This window comes from Muntiacus reevesi, chromosome 3, assembly GCF_963930625.1.
Source record: "Muntiacus reevesi chromosome 3, mMunRee1.1, whole genome shotgun sequence".
Lineage (NCBI taxonomy): Eukaryota > Metazoa > Chordata > Mammalia > Artiodactyla > Cervidae > Muntiacus > Muntiacus reevesi.
Window position 1 is genome coordinate 169,978,275 of NC_089251.1, and position 18,082 is coordinate 169,996,356.

Consider the following 18,082-nt stretch of genomic DNA (forward strand, 5'->3'; position numbering starts at 1 on the left):
TCACTTAAAGTAGAACCAATCAGCCTGGCAGAGTGGTTCTCCCCAACCACTTTTAACAGTTTGCTTAGAAGTGTGGAGAAGGCAGAGAAGTAGGTTTAAGCAAAGTTGGTTGTTTTGTCAGGAAAGTTTAATAGAGACACTAAGAGGTCAAAGATATTTTTTTGCAGTAAATTTTCTAAGTAATATTTTACTATAGCCTTCCTTGCAATCCTATTTTTCCTTCTTACTAGAACTTCTCCCCACTCACTCAGCATTACTTTCTCTTCCATTTTTTCAGGGGACAAAGAAACAGCAGGGATGAGTCATACCAAGACATCCATAATTGATAAGGATTAGATTGACCCTGTCAAGATCATTGCCATTTGCTTCCTTTTAACCAGAATCAAACATTAAGCTAAAGGCGTTGGTTAGGTGATAATGACTCCTGAGGTTATATTCCGAATGGGCAATAAGCTATCTAACTAGTTTAACAACAAATTTACAAAAAGAAATATTTGGGAAGGAAAAATGGCCTCCAGAGTAGGGATAGAAGGAAAAGTCAAGTGTGGCAAAGGAGCCAGGAGTTCAGCCAGGAAATGTGCAGTAGGATTGGTGCTGCATGGCCCTCCCTAGCCTGCTCAGGCCAGGCTGATCAGGAGATCCTAAAACTGCTGAAGTTGCCCTGGGTTGCGTTCAAGGGCCACCTCAGTACACACAACACTAAACTTACCAAAATTGTACAGAGGCTACGGAAAATGTTGCCTGGACTAGATTGTTTTTTAAATACCAGTCATACCATGCCTAGGTGTTACTGGGTGACCTTGAACAAATCAGCTCTCTTCTTATGAAATGGAGCTATTGATAATACCTGTTCCTGGCCACTTTGGGGAATTAAATGGGATAATGCACACATTCAGCACTATACCAAACTGTAAAAACTAAAAGAGTCAATGGCTGCCTCTCTGTGGCCACTTTTTACAGATACTCAAATATTAAAGACCAAAAAAGCCCTTTCTAGTGGTAATTAAAAAAAAAAAAATAGGTGAAGTTTTAAAAGCATACTTATTGTAGAGCTCAGTAAAACTATTTTTATTTTGAGTGAAATGACTGTGAGTTTTAAATATTACTTTAATATGAATTGAACCTCACAGCATGGAAGAATTTCTTACCGATGACCTTGTGATAATTATTCAACTACTTTGCCTCAAATGTTGGTTCTGGTCTTGAAATTCTTATGTCATCAGAAGAAAATAGAAAAAGAATACAAGCTTAATAGAAGTTTGAAGGTCAATGGTAAAAATGACTTCAAATGTTTTCTAAAGTACAGTCTGAATTATGCAAAATTAACTGTAAAAGCATCTTTATTCATTGATATACATAAATTGCTGTGTTAAAAGCTTTTCTAGCTATTGATATGCATGTTTTATTTATGGAAGTGAAAGTCACTCAGTTGTGTCCGACTCTTTGTGACTCCATGGACTGTAGCCCTCGAGGCTCCTCTGTCCTTGGAATTCTCCAGGCCAGAATACTGGAGTGGGTAGTCTATCCCTTCTCCAGGGGATCTTCCTAACCCAGGGATCAAACCCAGGTCTTCTACATTGCAGGCGGATTCTTTACTGTCTGAGCCACCGGGGGAAGCCCTTATTTACAGAAAGGAAAGAGTAGTTCAACACTTGTAGTAAACTAATAGTAAAATAACATTTTAATTTGCAGGTTGAGAGTCTTCAATCAGTTAGAAGATGAGTTGAATTCTCATGAGCATGAATTATGTTGGTTGAAAGATAAAGCTAAGCAAATTGCTCAGAAAGATGTAGCCTTTGCACCTGAGGTTGACAAGGAGATAAACCGCTTAGAGGTCACCTGGGATGATACCAAAAAACTAATTCATGAAAAGTAAGTAAAAAACTTCTCAGTTTCTGTTTTTAACTTCCTATTTATTTTGTGACATTGGGCCATTGCCTGTTAGTTTGAGTTGTTCTGATCAAGAGTTTAATAATATTTTGCCATCTTAGGTATTTGTTGTCTCTTTAATAACATTAAAAATTTAGCCCTACAGAATTTTACTGAGGAAGTTTTCTTGAGACAGCAATTACATGTGAAATTCAATACTCGGAATTAAGAATTGTCAATGTTTACAGGGTACCAGTAAGAGAGTCTTAACCACTGGTTTTCTTTTTTTGTTTTGTTATATTTGTTTATAATTGAGGTATGGTTTACATACAGTAAAATTCACCCTAAGTGTATACCCTTAAACTATAGGAGTTTAACAAACTCATATAGTTGTATAAATATCGCAACTATCAAATGGTAAGAGTTGCACCACCTGAAAAATGCCCTCATGTCTCATTGTAATCAATCTCTTCCTCACTTCCAACCCCCAGGCAACTGTTGATCAAATTTCTGTCTCTGTAGTGTCTTCTTTCTTAGAATCACACATAAATGGATTCTTTCCAGTTTGAATGATTATAAATAAAGCAACTCTAAACACTCATGCTCACTTTTCGTGTGTACATCAGTTTTTACTACACTTGGTTAAATACCTTCTTGTACTTAGCACAAGTAGATTGTGATGTGTATCCATAAAGTGCATTCTTTTTTTTAACAGCTGAATGATAGTCCATTTACTAAGTGTACTGCAGTTGATTTTTTCACCAATTGATAGATATTTGGGATCTTCCCAGTTTGAATTACTACAAAAGCATCTGTAAACATTTATTTTTTATGTGTACATAATTTTTTTATTATACTGTAGACTACTAATGTAGACTTTAAAAAATATAATCCTGCTGCACAAACTTTATTCTGTATTATTAAACATTCTCTAAATTGTGCTTTGGTAGAGGTTACATAGTATTCAATTACAAGAATGTATTGCAATTTATTCAGTTATTGGCCCATTTTTAACTTTGGGGTTATTTCTAATTTTTCTCCTATTATAAATAATGGTATGAAGAATAGAATTGTACCCAAATCTTAATGCACATCTTTTTTTTTGGAAAAATACCTGGATGAAGAGTTGTTTGCTCAAAGGCATTTTAGTCTTTTTTAAACAAAAGCTATTTCATATTTTAGCCATTCTCAAGGGACTCATAGTCTATGAAAATTTGCGTGATTTAAATGAAAAAGAAAATCTCATATGAACTTTAATTATTGAGCAGTATTTTTTGTTTGTCTTGTTTTTTGTCTTTTTTTGTGGCAGGGAGGCAGGTGGGTTTTCTTCCCTACAACATATAACTATGAAGTAGTTAAATCATGGAAAAAAAATGTTTAACTAGCAGATTTTTTTTCTTCACTTTTTGGAATTATTTTATTGATGTCTGATTTCCTTACTAGACTATAAGCTTTTTTTCAAACCTAAATATTTTTATTTCATACTGGGGCATAGCAGATTAGCAATGTTGCGATAGTTTCAGGTAAACAGCGAAGGGACTCAGTCATAGATGGACAGGTATCCATTCTCCCCAAACCCACTTCCCATCCAGGCTGCCACCTAACATCGAGTAGAGTTCCATGTGCTATACAATAGGTCCTTGCTGGTTATCAATTTTGAATATAGCAGTATGTACATGCCCTTGCCAAACACCCTAACTATCCCTTCCCCCAGCAACCTTAAGTTCGTTTCCTGTGAGCTTCATTCTGTTTTGTAAGTAAGTCCATTTGAAGAAAAATTTTTAAACATTTAACAGACTTTGTTTTAATGGCTATGGCTAATGGTTGTGTGGATTCTTCATTCGTGGAGAATATATTGGACACTAGAGTTGTCAGACTGACCAGAATGCTTTTGGCCTCAGATTAATAAAAATATGGTTTTCCCTTCATTCCAGCACTCATCAGATTACAGCAATGCAGTTATATAGCAGGTCGATCATAGGGAACTCTTCCCTATGCTGATATGTGAATATAAATGATCTATTTTCTTAATTATTACAGCCAGGGTCAATGCTGTGGACTTATTGATTTAATAAGAGAGTATCAGAATTTGAAGTCAGCCATAACAAAAGTCCTAGAAAATGCCAGCAATGTGATTGCAACCAGAACTACTGTAAAAGATCAGGAAGACCTCAAGTGGGCTTTATCAAAGGTAATAATTGATAATGTATTTAATTTTTAGACTTCTTAGTAGATTTGTTTTTTACTCATAATGCATTCTCTTTTTGACTCTTGACAGTGTTTTTTAGAGATAGCTAATTCATGCTGCCAAGCTCAACCTTTATTTTTTATGAATACTTATATCCTAGGATCCTAGCAATTCGAGAAAATTATACGTATTTTTCATTATTATCAATAGTTTCTGCATAAGGTCAACCACGAATTAAATTTCTTAAAGGCAAATGATTCTAAATTCTTGACTTATTACTGGCTGTTTTATTAACTAAGGAAACATTTATGTCCACAGCATGAAGCTGCCAAGAACGAAATGTGTAATAAACAGAAAGATTTGGACAACTTTACCAGTAAAGGAAAACAGTTGCTGTCTGAGCTGAAAAAAATCCACAGTGGTGATTTCATCGTGGTGAAAACAGACATGGAAAGCACAGTGGACAAATGGCTAGATGTAAGCTCATCCCCTGCGATTCTATGAATAGTTTGCCTGCGTGGTCATTTCAGTTGTGTCCGACTCTGTGACCCTATGCATTGTAGCCCACCAGGCTCCTCTGGCCATGGGATTCACCAGGCAAGAATACTGGAGTGGGTTGCCATGCTTCCTCCAGAGGATCTTCTCAACCCAGGGACTGAAGCCAGGACTCCAGCATTGCAGGCAGATTCTTTACTAATGAGCCACCGGGGGAAGATGAATAATTTAAATATTTACATTTTTCAATCACATTTTTGGGCAAAGGATTATTTAGAAATGTGACTTTCATTGTTACCTTTTAATACTAAATTCAAACTCATGCTCTAAAGGAAAATAGTTTACATAGAATTTATATGTAATTAAAAAACTATTTGTTTTGTTAAAACTTATTGGCAGATTTTCTAGAATTTCACGTGATAGCTTCAATCATAACATATTAATAACTTTGTTTTTCTTTTACACACTCTGGGATCATGGGTAAAATAGAAGAATAATTTATAAACATCTTTCAGGATATTAAACTGTAATATAAAATAAAGTATTAAGACTGTAATTGTGCATTGAAACACACTGGAATTTACGTCCTTGGCTTTCAGTTCTTGCTCTGTCATTTGTTAACTGTGTGCCTGTGTTATGCAAGAAGATACTTGATTTCTTGGGAGCTCTACATCTCAATCTATACATGTTTTACATTGTTTTCCAGAGCATAAATCCTGTGATTCTGTTACCCCTGCCCTGTTATTTCAGTATCTCGGTTCATAAGTTTAAGTTACAGTGGATTCCCTCACTTAAGCTAAATTACTGAAGTTAGATATTGATATTTGCATATTATAATGAGATAATTTAGCGACTTGGGAAAACTTTATCTGCCTCCACTTTTAAACAATGGCATTCTTAGGACTTCCCTGGTGGTCCCAGGGTTAAGACTCTGCACTTCCAATACAAGAGGCATGCGTTCTATCACTAGAGAGAACTAAGATCCTGCATGTCGCATGGCATGGCCAAAAAATTAAAAATAAAATAAAATGGCATTCTGAGTATGACAAGATTGTTAAACAGTAATACTTTAACCATGCAGAGTGGGTTTCTCTCTTATGTATTTACTTATTCTATAAATATATCCAAGTCTAATTATGCACATTTTTATATCTCAGCATTACAAGTAATAGCAACAACAAAAACAACAACAAAAAATTTTCGTAAAACTTTGTTTTTTCTGTCAGAAGAGAAATGACGCATTGGCATATTTATTACTTCAGTTGCCAGAGAGTGTCTTAAAGCCTTGGATTTAATGATATGGTCTTTATTTTCTATCCCAGACATCAGAGAAGATTGAGGAGAACATGGACAGGTTGAGGGTAAGCCTGTCTATCTGGGATGATGTACTTTCAAGTAAAAATGAGATCGACGGGTGGTCAAACCATTCTGTTCCACAGCTGACCGAAAGCATCAGCAACCTGAATGACAGCCTTAGAGCAGAAGAATTCCTGAAAGAATTTGAGGTAAAATGATTATAACCTTCCTATGTGAGTTCATGGTACATCATTGACCAGAGTATGAAAAAATTGTGTCTTTTGTAATTGCTTTCAAGACACCTACTATACTCAATATTTTGTAATAATCTACATGAGAAAGTAATTTAAAAAATAGATACATGTGTATGTACAACTGAATCACTTTGCTGTATACTCGAAATTAACGCGACATTGTAAATCAACTGTATTTCAATTTTTTAAAAAAGAAAGACCACTGGGGAGAAAAATAAAGTTAATTCTTCCTTTCAAGGCAGATATGAGTGTAACAAAACTCTTAACTATCTTTTGATGTTTACTTCAATGTTGAATAGACTACTGATAGGAGAGGTGTTTTCTTTTTTGTGTCTTTACCATTTCTTAACTGGGGCTCTTCTACTTAAAGTATTCATAGACTAGTAAAGATTCATAGAATCTATATTTTGTCCCATTCTTCTGAGATTACGGCACCTTCCTATCAGAGAATCAAATGGAAAGTGTTTGGAACCTAATAATATTTATTATGTATTCTTTCTTCATTCAAACAAAATGTTAACTGAAAAGTCACCACGCCCTGACCACCTATATTAGGTGCTGGATTCTTCCACTGGCTTTTCAGAAATGGAAGAAAAGTGGAGACTGGAATGTCACAGGCTTCCATGGAAAGTAGTCTTCTAAAGTTCTAGTCATCAATTTAGTAACTCATTTTATTCCCATTTCTTGCATTCATGTATTCATCCCTTCATCAGATTCCCAATGAGCACCTAAAATATGACAGGCACTGTTTTAGACATTGAGAATTTACTAGCAAAACAAAGTTACTGCCCTCATGGTATTCACGGTATTTGCATTACAACATATATCATATGTAAACTGTCAAACAGTAACTGGGCCGTGATGAAAAATGAAGCCGGGTAAGAGGAAATAGGGTAATCAGAGGTAACCTGTCTCGCAAAGCATGGGACTGACCATGCCCTTGGTGAGAGAGGAGACTGTTCACATTCTGTCCTCAGGACTCCAGCCCAGGGCCTGGCACGTGGTTGGAACTTGACAGATGCATGAAAAAGTGCCTGCTGTTTGAATGAAATGTAGTTGAATCGTCTGTATGTTCTAAGTTAGCAGCTGTCTTTGACCCCAAGAACATTCTATAGACTAGTCCTATTTCTAAAAGCAAACAAATAGAGGAAATTATTCAGACTAAAATTAGCGTCAGGAGAGGGATCACATAATCTGTTTAGGTGTTATCTTTGATGTTAAATTAACGTAACAGCTCAGACAGTGGTGTGTGATAGAGTACAGCTTGCACCAGCTCACAAAAGTCAATTGTTACATTTTCAGGAATTTTGAAGGCCAGTGCTAAACACAATCATTATTTAAACTTAAGTTGTAGGGACTTCCCTGCTGGTCCAGTAGTTAAGGTTCTGCCTTGCAGTGCAGGGGACATGGGTTTGGTCCCTAATCGGAGAACTATTATAAGATCTCAAATGCTGCGGAGCAGCTAAGCCCAAGAGCCGCAACTACTGAGCCCGAGTGTTCGGGAGCCCATATGCCGCAATTAGTGAGCCTTCAGGCTGCAATTAGAGAGTCCATGCACAACAAGGAAAGATTCTTCATGATGCAACAAAAATCCCATGTGCAGCAACTAAGGCCCCCACTCTGCCAAATAAATAAATATAAAAAAATTAAATTGTAAATAGCTATATCAACCTCAGATATGTAGATGACACCACCTTTATGGCAGAAAGTGAAGAACTAAAGAACCTCTTGATGAAAGTAAAGTGGAGAGTGAAAAAGTTGGCTTAAAACTCAACATTCAGAAAACTAAGATCATAGCATCCGGTCCCATCACTTCATGGCAAATAGATGGGGAAACAATGGAAACAGTGAGAGACTTTCTTTTCCTGGGCTCCAGAATCACTGCAGATGGTGATTGCAGCCATGAAATTAACAGACACTTGCTCCTTGGAAGAAAAGTTATGACCAACTTAGACAGCATATTAAAAAGCAGAGACATTACTTTGCCAACAATGGTCTGTCTAGTCAAAGCTATGGTTTTTCCAGTAGTCATGTATATACTATAAAGAAAGCTGAGCACTGAAGAATTGATGCTTTTGAACTGTGGTGTTGGAGAAGACTCTTGAGAGTCCCTTGGACTGCAAGGAGATTTAACCAGTCCATCCTAAAGGAAATCAGTCCTGAATGTTCATTGGAAGGACTGATGCTGAAGCTGAAACTCCTGTACTTTGGCCACCTGATGCGAAGAACTGACTCATTGGAAAAGACCCTGATGCTGGGAAAGATTGAGGGCAAGAGGAGAAGGGGACGACAGAAGATGAGATGCTTGGATGACATCACCGACATGATGGACATGAGTTTAAGTAGGATCCGGCAGTTGGTGATGGACAGAGAAGCCTGGCCTGCTGCAGTCCATGGGGTTGCAAAGAGCCAGATACAACTGAGTGACTGAACTGAACTGATATCAGTAAAGACACTGTATTAAAAATGAAGGGAATAAATTCTCAAAACTATCACTTCATTACTTTTCAACAATTGCTGTTATCTAGGCTCTGAAGTAACTGACCTTCATTATATGATGAAAATACTGTAGAATATGTGCAGCTACAAGGTACTTCCGGCTCCTTGTGCTATGGCGTCATGTTGTAGCTCAAAATGGTGGTAAATGAGATAAGTCAGGGCCAGTTGTGCAACGCGTCTGGAGGACGCCTCTGCTGCTCACCTCTGGGATAGAAGGAGCCAGTTGACGTCAGCCACATTCACAACGTGAGGTCTGGTCACTCAGAGAGTCGGGTTTTTTATGTTACTCTCTGTGGTGCACCAGTTAACAAGATTAGTGAACTGTGTTCAGCTTGGCACCTAACAGTTTCGTTGCTGCTGCAATGCAGGAAATGAAGGGGAGGTGTGTATGTGTGACCCCTTAATTGCCCAGGCTGCTCCTGGGGAAGGCCATGGGCCTGACAAGAAATTCATTACTTCTTCCTGGGTGAGGAAACTGCTTTCTAGATTGAAGATATCAGGAGGTTTGTTAGTGTCTACAAAGCACCACAACACCACATTTCAGTTGAAAGGGACACTTTATTAAATATTCCTTCATGTGTCCATTGCCTGGAGAATTCCATGGACAGTGGAACCTGACCGGCTACAGTCCATGAGATCACAAAGAGTCGGACACGACTGAGCGGCTAACACGTTCACTTTCGTGGGTCCAGATAAATAATGAAGTTTCCAAGCATCTAATTTGTTCCATAATGATCCTCTGGTTATTCTTTCTTCTTCTTGTGTTAGTGTTGATGGGAGGAAAAAAAAGAAGGCAAAAGGAAGAATGTTAGATGTCAATTCCTAATTAACCTGAATTCTGTTTTAACACCCTTGAAATTTCTGATTGAAGTGTTTCTTCAATTAGAGTAAATATTTCTTCAATTACTATAGACTTTATTGCATATATTATACATACTATATTACATATATATTACATTATATATGTAATACATACTGTATTACATATAGTCTACAGTAATGAGGAGGCACTCCTGATGTGTATTTGTTTTGAAATGCTTCCCCAAGACTTAAATGCTGCCATAGTAGCCAGTGATATTAATGCTAATAAGTAAACGACAGTTAGTCTGCTGAAAATTCCCACTGACTCAAGACTTTCGGTTAGTGTTTAATTTTTTCCAGAAGTTTTTATTTTCCCCATTAAAAGAGGGTGGGAAGAAAGTACCGCATACTCCCTCACATTCCCAGTGAAAGTCAATGGTGATATTTTTCCACATACACAAATAATAAGAATCCTCAGAAAATGGAGCAGAATTTTGTTTTTTGTTTTGTTTTTACCCTGGGTTAAAGTTGGTTCTTTTTGACAGAGTTAATGCTTGAAATTATGAAATACCAAGTAAAAAATGTCATTGGATTAGTTATGTTTGTCCCCTTTGCCTTTTACCTGGCAGTCTGAAGTTAAAAAGAAAGCATTGAGATTAGAAGAACTTCATTCCAAAGTTATTGATCTTAAAGAATTAACTAAAAATGCAGAAACACCTCCAGACCTTCAGGTAAGTACCCCATCAAGTTTGTAATAACTCTATATGCTAGTAATATAAATCCTCAAAAAAGTGTGTGTGTGTATATATATGTGTGTGTATATGTATACATTCTCCATATTTATTTGTAAGTTCATGTATATGTATATGTGTGTGTATATTATTATTATTATCATTGTCATAATTCCAAACAGACACATAGACCTTGTCAGACATGAGAGTTAAAATATAGCATCTTTAGAATTCCTGGTGCCAGTTCCAACCCAAATATTATAATAAGATTAGTTCTTTTTTCCTTACTAAATTTTGGAAGTCATAGCATTCAGCTTTCCTCAAGGACCATTTTAAGTCTATTCAGAAACAGAAACCATATTTATGAATATTGATATCCTAACTCGTATTTTTCTAATCTTTCTTACTGAATAATTGCATTTGGAGGGATTACCATCACAATGTCTCCCTTCATTCATCAAGGCTCTTTAGATGGCGTAAATCCACAGGTACTGGAGGCAGGCCAGGCAGACAGGGTTTGACCAGGAACCAGGGAAGCTTCAGTGAGGGAACTTGGGCACAGCCAGCCCCAGTTCTCAGGACCAGGAGTTCTAACTCATTGCTTTAAGCTATTTGTTGCTGCTTTCATTTTCTCTACATTTTCTTTCTTCCTATATTGCTTTTCTCCTTTGTCTACTGTTTCTTACTAACCAATCAATCTTGTTTGATCACCTACACTTTTGCTCTGGCCCAAGACTGTTTATCTATAAGTTAGTTACATCGGTGGATGATATACTTGTACCAGAAGGTTAGACGCTTCACCTGAAGCAAGAATAGGCAAAAGGGGTGCTGATAATCGGCAAAATTAAATTGGGGAGAGCTTGTGCTTATCAGGGGCATAAATGGACAACAGTTGGATTTTGGCAGAGTGAAGATGGAGGCAGGGTTTTGAGAGAGAGCTACCGTTGTGCTCTTTTCTCTCTTACACACACACACACACACACACACACACACACACACCCCTCTCCCCATGCACATGCACACGCACACACACACACACCCCCTCTCCCCATGCCCATGGAGGAGGTGTGGAGGTCCCTGCATCTTACCTCAAAATGGGAAGGATTTCAGTGATACTGTCTGGAGAGGACGACCTGTGTCCTGTGCAGTTGGCAGACCCAGGAGACTAGTATCTCATTCCCCACCGAAAAGCCTTAAGGGTGGGAGACAGGCTGGCTGACTGCTGGTGTATTTGCCAAGGATACGTGATTGTTTTGAGCGGCCTGCATCTCAGAGTCAGCTGGGGTGAAATGCCAGTGTGTGACCTCTGGCTGGCCCGGAAGTGAATGATGAAAGGAAAGGTAAGAGAAGAGCTGCGGTGTGGGCATCTCAGGGTCCCTAAGAGGCTTGTTGGGTGATTCACAGGCCTTGGCAGCAAGGAGTCAGAGATGCCCTCAGGCTGCACGAGGAGGAGGTAAAGAACCTGAGAGGAATGTGTTGCCTGTCTCTGGGGAACTTCAGTAGGAGGGGGCAGCAGTGAGGGGAGCCTCAGAAAGTCCCACACACGAGGCCTATGACAGGAGTGACTGTGAACTCTCACCCAGCCCAGAAGGCAGAGAGGCCAGCTCCCAGCGGTGGTCAACCCCATCCTACCTGTCCAAGCCCATAGGTGTCAAAGGCTGTTGAAAGTGGGGGAGTAGGGAACAAAGATGAAAAAAGGCACTTGGCCCTGTTTTCAGCTAGAGGCTTCGTGTTTGCAGCAGGTCTGAGCATAGGATAAGAAAAAAAACCTCTCTAAGTTCACCTTCCAAGTTTTGATTATTAAATCAGCCTGGATGTTCTCAGTGTGGAGTTGAAACTGCTTTGCAGTTGATCAGGATTATAAATCCTTTTATTGCTCTGTGTAGGAAAGTCCAGGGCTTCCCAAAATCAGTCATCTGGGAAGGAGAGAAGAATTAACTTCAGTGAATATTTTAAACAGGAGACAAAAATGACATTGCTTCATGATAGAATCCCAAAATGGTGTTTGTTCAAAGTAGTGGCTACCTCAGGGTGAAAAATATGTGTTTCCCTGGGAGAATGAAGAGCAGGTTTTTGGTCACCAACTTGGTAACTCTGTGTAGGTCTAATTCTGCTTTGAAACGAGATCTTGTGGATTTCCTGGAATCTCAGTCAAAACTTCCACTTTAAAAACCCAGTATTAACTATAATCCTCACTCTTTCCATTTCCCCATTACTCAAGATATTTGGCAACTTGAACCCACTGATTTTCCTCTTAAAAATTTGAATTAGTATCCTTGGTGAGGCTTCTGTGATTTTTACCGTTAAGCTGCACATGAACGGAATCCCTACTGAACAAGGGCTCTAGTCTTTACAGATTTTAATGAAATCTCACTTTATGTTTTAGTTTATAGAAGCTGACTTACGGCAGAAACTGGAGCATGCCAAAGAAATTACTGAAGAAGCAAAAGGAACCTTGAAAGAGTTCACTGCTCAGAGTGCACAAGTGGAGAAGTTTATTAATGACACGGCAAGCTGGCTGACAAAATTAGAAGAATCGTTGATGAACTGTGCCCAAACTGAGACTTGTGAAGGGTTGAAAAAAGTGAAGGTGAGTCATAAACTATCACTAAGCCTTTATCTTTCAATAGTAACATTAATTCTCCTGCTTTTTGTTGACTATAATAAAAATGTAGCCTCTGTTCTGTTACCCATATTAGCAACAAGCCAACTAATTCATGATATAGGAGATAGCAAGGTAACATATGGAGAACTGAATGCAGGTGGTAAGAAGCCAAAGATGATTATTATAAAAATGGAAAGCATGCATTGCTACAGGGCCTGCTCAAAGATTATACTTGTTAATATATAATACATATTTTTTAGCAAAAAGGTGGGAGCCTATAGAAGAACTGTTTGAATTTCTACAAATTTTCAAACTTGAATGCCTAATAGTTTTTCATCACTTAATTATTTTTATTGGTCAGCATGACTGCTTTCATTCTGAGAAGGGTCTATGTTTTAAAAACAGTTGAGAAAACAATATATGTAGTTTGTGCTATTTTAGCATATTTTTTTACTATTCTTGAGAATAAGGACATATACTTCTAAAATTCGCTACTGTTGCTTTTGGTGTGGCCTGTGATCCTGGAACAAAAGCCAAGTAACCCAGGGAAGAATGTGAATGCAGGAGGGTGACTCTATTCATAGTTTCTAATCAACTAACTAAACCCAAGATTCTGGGCTGGAATCCACAGAAAATCTTTTCAATTGGCTTTAAATCCTAGACTATAACCCAAATCCTAGCTGCCTCTCAACAGCTGTTTACAGGTGTAGACAAAATTGTGTACATTATTGAGTGGATTTCAACAACGTCGCTTTCCAAAAAACATTCCAGAGTGTGGAAGGTGGGATATTTCTCTTGAATGTAATGAATATCCTTCATGGCAGACTTTTATTCTTAGGACATACAAAAAGAACTTCAGAGTCAGCAAAGCAACATCAGTACGACCCAGGAAAATCTCAATAGCTTGTGCCGCAAGTACCACTCCGCAGAGCTGGGGAGCCTGGGCCGTGTGATGACGGGGCTGATAAAGAGGCACGAGGCCGTGAGCCAGTCCTGCTCCAAGACGCAGGCCAGCCTTCAGGCTTCTCTGGAAAAACACTTCAATGGTGAGTTCCGACAGGCCTTCGCATGAGTAGTTTGTTTACAAGACATAGTCCAAACCAAATGCTGCCTAGAAACGGCCAGAAAACTTTCCACAAGAGCAGCATTTTAAATTTGTGTTTGCGTTGAGCTTTGAGCAATACGATTATTGTGGTTGGGCTCTCACTGTTGGCAGGATTCTTCCTCTTTCTCCCTAACAAAGTAGGAGTCCGCCATCTTGAGGAATCTGAACTTCATGTGGGTTTTCTACGTAGAGCTCCTTTGTGTGGAAAATGACTCCCACTGCTCTGAGGAAATGACACAGTAAGCTTGGACATTGGGAGAGCCTATAAAGCAGCAGAAATGTAATTCAGGGAACTGTTGGTCATTTATGTCCCTGACTCGGCCTCCAGCACAGCTGTGCCTCTGCTTCGGTATCAATGTGTGATGCCCCACGTCAGCATGGCGGGCAGGGGAGATGGCTCCTCCCTTTGCCGTAGAAATGGCTTTAACACCTCAAGAGCATTGCTCTCTCTCACATAGTCAAGCAAATATCTTTCTTCACCAAAAGAAGGAAACACAATGGGAAATCAAATATGTCAGGAATACAAATTTCTTCTCAGTCTTACATCTGAGATAATTTCTCAATTCTATTTCAGGCAGTCATGGTTGTAGGTCATACTGTATTATACTCTATACTATTACTAATATTGTTTTCTTTCTGGAACATGCTGTAAGGCAGGATGTAATGGGCTGATCACCAGAATTAATTCATTGTGGTCATCCTGGAAGCTCTTTCAATGTTTTTCTATGTGTTCCTTATTTTTGTTACTTTCCATAGAGTCTATGCAGGAATTCCAAGAATGGTTTTCTGGAATAAAGACAGCAGCAAAGGAATCATCAGATAGAACTGGGGACAGCAAGGTTCTGGAGGCAAAACTCCATGATCTTCAGGTATGCATGCTGACGCTACTTTTTCCTAAATTGCATTCAAGTGCCTTTAGGTCAGACCTAAATCATCTATTTCCCCAAACCTTATTTTCTTCTAACTTTTCTTCTTCCCTAAAAGAATTAGATGTCTTGGGTCAGAAAGAGAAGTGTGAAAAGTAAGTTGATAAAAATGTTAAAATTTCATTCATGTTGATGTAAGGCAGAAATCAAACCAATATTGTAAAGCTATGACCCCTTAATTTAAAATATATAAATTTTTTTAAAAGTTAAAATTTCAGAATTTCTAGATCCTGTTCCTCTCTTTTATAGTCTATTACTCATTCTTCAGCAATCTTTCAGAACTAAACCTAATTTTAGTTTTTATGGCAGTAAAAGCATAATTTTTATCTATTTTACATCATTGTCATAAAGTTTTAAACAGAAGACATGGCTTGTGTTTTGTTAAAAACCTATCATCTAAATTTGGAGCTAGGATATATTCAAATAAAAGCAATAGATATTGTAAGTTTTAAAGACGTGACAGATAATGAAAAATGTATAAATTCTGGTAATGTGCAGCAACATTAAGAATGATTGTCAGGAGCCTAAGTTCAAATTAAGTTTTGGCCAAGTTTTTCAAGTGGTTAATCGGAGCAAAGCACTGTGTTAAGTATTATAAAAATATTTTTAAAAAAATTAATGGAGGAGAAAATTAATGAGGAATATAAGGATTTTGTGGCCTAATGGGTGATGTGATGGCAATTGTAGACAACTCATTAGCAGCCAGGGAGAAAGATCATTATAATACAGGAAGCTGGTTTTGCTGGAGGCATGGTGAATTCAGATGTGGAGCTGGGCTCCTTAAAGCTTGAAATGCAGAGGATCTCCATGAAGAAAAGTTTGAGTGACAGTCACAAAAGCCTCTGTGAAGCTCAGGGTGGAGGCAGGACCAGCACAGCAGTTCTGGGCTTCTTTTGCTCAGTTGAAGCCATGCCTATGCATATGATCTTCCAAGGAAGAGGTGCATACCAAGAAAAGAAGGCATCTGAACACAGGGTTTTGTGTGCAGTGTGGGTCAGACAGGGAGGCGGGGTGGAGACAGTTAACCAATGGAAAGATGTCACTCTGACCGTGCGAAGAGGTGGAGGCTGGACCGGGCTGAGATGGTGAGAATGGAGAGGGACAGAGGACAGACCTTGATGAGAGCATCCTTCCTCCCAGCTCAGTGTTGCTTGTAGTGGGTCCTCAGCGGCTCCAGTGCCTGGCTGGCACCATCCTCCATTCTCAGTCCTGACTGTATGCAAGTGTGTACATCATTCTCACTGCAGCTTATTAAAAGCCTTCTTCTTTTGGGCTGTTTTTCTTCTCTTGCTTTACTTCTCTCGGGTCAGAGTTGTAATTAATCCTCCTAGGCAGTAGGATCTTTGAATAATAGCAAATGCTTTGTATTACCATTATTTCCCGAAACAGAACATTTTGGACTCGGTCGGTGATGGGCAGAGCAAGCTTGATGCGGTGACCCGAGAAGGACAAACTTTGTATGCACATTTGTCTAAACAAATTGTCAGTAGCATTCAGGAACAAGTTACAAAAGCTAATGAAGAGTTTCAAGCATTTCTGAAACAGTGCCTTAAAGACAAACAGGCGCTTCAAGACTGTGCTTTGGAACTTGGGAGGTAGGTTGTTTCAACAGGTGTAGATTTCATCATGCACGGACTATTTCTTCAGTGATTTAAAGTAAAGAGCCGTTGGGAATAAACAAAAAATATTTTAAATTGTGAGTTTAAATTATAATGTTTTGACTTTTAAGTACATGTTCATACTAAGGCAATAACTGATTGCTCAAACTCTGATGGTATCATTTGGCTTTATTTTCTATACAGAAAAAGAAAGGAATTATATTCACTAATAATTATGAATGGCATAAATGTATGTACTTTTTGTCTGTTTGGCTAACTCTAGATATTAGAGTTTTGACACCCAAATTTTTTATTATCCAAGTCCTTTCCTCACTGTGTCTACTTGAGTGAGGTTGGAATTATGGCAGAAAATACTTATTATATTTCTCTGAATTAAGATTTCCAATCAGGAAGCTATTATCAACAGGACTGGATATATAGTTAGAAAAAATATTCTGTTGCTAGGAAAGGAAAGATGTCAGTATAATCAAAATGTCTTTTTTGGTTGGAGGTCTTAGCTTGACTTTTGTCAAGATTTCTTAGAGAATTTACATTGTTTTTAAAATTTATGAACCCTAGAGCTCTTGTGCCATATTCAAATCCCCATAAGACACAAAGACCCAGAGATGACTTTCCCTCTGTTCCAAGGGCTTTCACTGCCCCATTTTTCCACTGGCCCCAATCCAGGGTCTTTGTAGTAAGATACAAAGTTAAGTGCACACAGACATGGAAATGTAATCTTAATTACCAGCTATGATTATCAAGATAGAGTGCTTCTTTTTCTGCTTGGATCTCAAGAAAAATGTCCAGAATTTGTCATTTTGTTACTTAAATAAGTGATCATCTGAATGGGATTATTGTCAAGGTTTTTTTCTCTACTTGAAAATCCATGAGATCTTAATTGCCATAGACATTGTGACCTCAGATATTAGAATTTATTTATTATAATGAACACATAAGAATTTCTCTAAGGTGTTTTTTTCTTTTCTTTAGCTTTGAAGATCAGCACAGAAAACTGAACTTATGGATCCATGAAATGGAAGAAAGATTAAGTACAGAAAACTTAGGAGAGAGTAAGCAACACATTCCTGAGAAGAAAAATGAAGTCCATAAAATTGAAATGTTTCTGGGAGAACTATTGGCTGCAAGGTAGGATGCAGAAGTGGAATAGATTCTTTTCTTACTAGCAAATGTTTGTTTATCTGGTTGGTTGGTTGGCTGTTTGGGTTATTTGTTGGCTGGTTAGATGGTTAGTTGGACTGGTTATGTTTCTATATCTAACACACAATGATTGTATAGTGTTTCCATGGCAGTGTATGAGAATAATAATAAATATATTTTCCTCCCAGATGTTATTATAAGGATATAAGGTGATTATAAAAATACTCTTCATTTACAAAAATAACACTATAGACCCCAATTTCCATATATTTTTCACACACTTCGGCCTCTAGGATTATTTCCAATCCACCATATCCTCACAATATTGTTAGTAAAGCGAAAGGTATTGTCATGAAGTCTGACTGCCCTAGAGATTCATTTTCTCCACTGCAGTATTTGTCTCCTCATTGCTTGTCAACTGAGCAAATGTTTCTGGCTCCTTCTCAGACAGTTCTCTGGCCTGTGCTGTGGACTCTACTTTCATGGCTTTGCTCCCTCAATTCACACTACACCACTGGCATTTTCAGTTGCTTCATTGGAATTGTTGCACTGGA

At 38.1% G+C, this 18,082-nt stretch overlaps 1 protein-coding gene across 10 annotated transcripts in view; it reads left to right on the forward strand.

Annotated features, from left to right (window-relative positions):
• The window catches only part of SYNE1 (spectrin repeat containing nuclear envelope protein 1), a 471,391-nt gene that overhangs the window by 200,607 nt on the left and 252,702 nt on the right, over positions 1–18,082 (forward strand). For 9 of the 10 annotated variants that reach the window (XM_065931098.1, XM_065931099.1, XM_065931094.1 and 6 more), the window contains 10 exons: positions 1,693–1,872; positions 3,910–4,060; positions 4,376–4,534; positions 5,875–6,057; positions 10,032–10,133; positions 12,520–12,723; positions 13,577–13,784; positions 14,600–14,712; positions 16,159–16,364; positions 17,361–17,516. In XM_065931098.1, coding sequence (XP_065787170.1) covers positions 1,693–1,872; positions 3,910–4,060; positions 4,376–4,534; positions 5,875–6,057; positions 10,032–10,133; positions 12,520–12,723; positions 13,577–13,784; positions 14,600–14,712; positions 16,159–16,364; positions 17,361–17,516 — 1,662 coding nt within the window. Of the gene's footprint in view, positions 1–1,692; positions 1,873–3,909; positions 4,061–4,375; positions 4,535–5,874; positions 6,058–10,031; positions 10,134–12,519; positions 12,724–13,576; positions 13,785–14,015; positions 14,083–14,599; positions 14,713–16,158; positions 16,365–17,360; positions 17,517–18,082 lie in introns of those variants that run through there. The other variant, XM_065931104.1, reaches the window with a different exon arrangement.